This window comes from Etheostoma cragini, chromosome 23 (assembly GCF_013103735.1).
Source record: "Etheostoma cragini isolate CJK2018 chromosome 23, CSU_Ecrag_1.0, whole genome shotgun sequence".
Taxonomy (NCBI): Eukaryota; Metazoa; Chordata; class Actinopteri; order Perciformes; family Percidae; genus Etheostoma; species Etheostoma cragini.
The window spans coordinates 117,412-119,000 of NC_048429.1; the positions used below are offsets into that span (position 1 = coordinate 117,412).

The following is a 1,589-nucleotide window of genomic DNA, read 5'->3' on the forward strand; positions in this document are numbered from 1 at the left end:
GGGTAACATTACAGCTTGTTTCTACCTGATGATGAACATCTGTCCTGTAGGGTAACATTACAGCTTGTTTCTACCTGTGCCTGAACCAGAATCGATTGTGTTTTATTTAGACCGGGCCTGAGCTCCGGAGTGTTTGTTTCTACCGGAGACCCTCTGCAGGAGTCGGTTTATTCCAGCAGGGGGCAGTACGAGGACCTCCCCTCCTCGTCCAGACCGCGGCCTGTAGGGGGAAGCACAGGTGAACAACTTGCATGCCATTCTGTATAGTCACCGTAGTTTGATTCTCTCATGTATAGTCATCCAGGGGTAGTTCCCCACCCAGTCCTCCCGGTACATGCAGTAATCCAGGGGTAGTTCCCTACCCAGTCCTCCCGGTATCTGCAGTAATCCAGGGGTATTGAATGACCTAGTTTTTGTGCTGTTGTGGTTTCCGGGGATTAAATCTGCTCGGTGTCTCCCTGCAGGTGCACAGCTGCACCACCTTACCCAGGTGGGTTTGTCCAGTCAGATCGCAGCGTTTCCCGGCGTGGGTCGCAGCGTGTCCGGGCCCACTGGCTCCAGCTGGAACCAGCAGCACTCGGACCAGGACCTGTCCAGACCCGGAGCCAGCAGAGAGAGCGTGACTATCAGAACTAAAACTAACACTTTTAAGCAGAACCAAATGGAACCGCTGGATTGGTTGATACTGTTTTCAGCAGTTGTCCAGAATTAAAATGTCTCTCTCCCTGTCTGTCTGTCTGTTTCTCTTATCCCTCCAGGTGCTGTCATTTCCCGAGTTCTCCTCCTCAGTTTTCCAGATGTCGAGCTCGTCGCTGCGGGATGCGTCGGCTCCGCCCCTCCTGATGACATCACCGCCACCGGAGTACCCCCCAGAGGACGCATCCCCCTCCGCCCACACCTCCGCCTCGCTCATAAAGGCCATCAGGGAAGAGCTGCGCCGCCTGGCCCAGAAACAGGTCTCCGTTACCAGCTATCCTTAGACTGGTCTGGACCAGTTCGGAACTGGAACCCCAGGAGCAAAATCCCCTAACACTAACTGACCCACATCTGGAGCTGATCCACAATTCTGGAGCTGATCCACATCTGGAGCTTATCTCTACTCTGGAAATGATCCACATCTGGAGCTGATCCACATCTGTGTTGCTAAACTCAAATGACTTTGTACCTCTCTCCATGTCTGAAAAACAAAAAGAGAGACAGGTCTCCTGACTGAAAGACCTCCGGTTACTTACAGGGTCCGTCTGTGTGTCCGTCACCTCCATCAGTGGCATTCCTAACCTCCCTGCTGGTGTTCCTCGGGACCTTCAGGGGCATTTCTTTAATCATCCGTCCTGGATTAGGATTGTTTCCTTTAAACCTGGACCAGGTCTCATTTCCAGGTGAATCTTCTTGGAGTAAAGTTCTGGATCTAATTCCTGTCGAAGGTTTGGAGACGCAACTCATCCCTAAAAATCTGGATGGAATCATCTCTTTATCTTCTCTTCTCAGGCTACATTTACACTGCTACGTTTCCCCCTCTCATGCTCTGGCATTTCCCCCTCTCATTCCCCCTGCTCTGGGGTTTCTCCTTCCCATTCCCCCTGCTCTGG

The 1,589-nt window shown here is 52.3% G+C and overlaps 2 protein-coding genes across 2 annotated transcripts in view; one reads left to right on the forward strand and one right to left on the reverse strand.

Annotated features, from left to right (window-relative positions):
• Positions 1 to 1,574, forward strand: part of LOC117939031 (calcium-binding protein P-like) — a 4,079-nt gene extending 2,505 nt beyond the window's left edge. The window contains exons 3-5 of the mRNA XM_034864074.1: positions 90 to 238; positions 465 to 619; positions 759 to 1,574. Coding sequence (XP_034719965.1) covers positions 90 to 238; positions 465 to 619; positions 759 to 980 — 526 coding nt within the window. The 3' untranslated portion in view covers positions 981 to 1,574. The remainder of the gene's footprint in view (positions 1 to 89; positions 239 to 464; positions 620 to 758) is intronic.
• Positions 1,150 to 1,589, reverse strand: part of LOC117939032 (UPF0606 protein KIAA1549-like) — a gene marked incomplete at its 5' end in the record, with an annotated part of 10,434 nt that continues 9,994 nt past the window's right edge. Inside the window, one exon of the mRNA XM_034864075.1 lies at positions 1,150 to 1,177. Coding sequence (XP_034719966.1) covers positions 1,150 to 1,177 — 28 coding nt within the window. The remainder of the gene's footprint in view (positions 1,178 to 1,589) is intronic.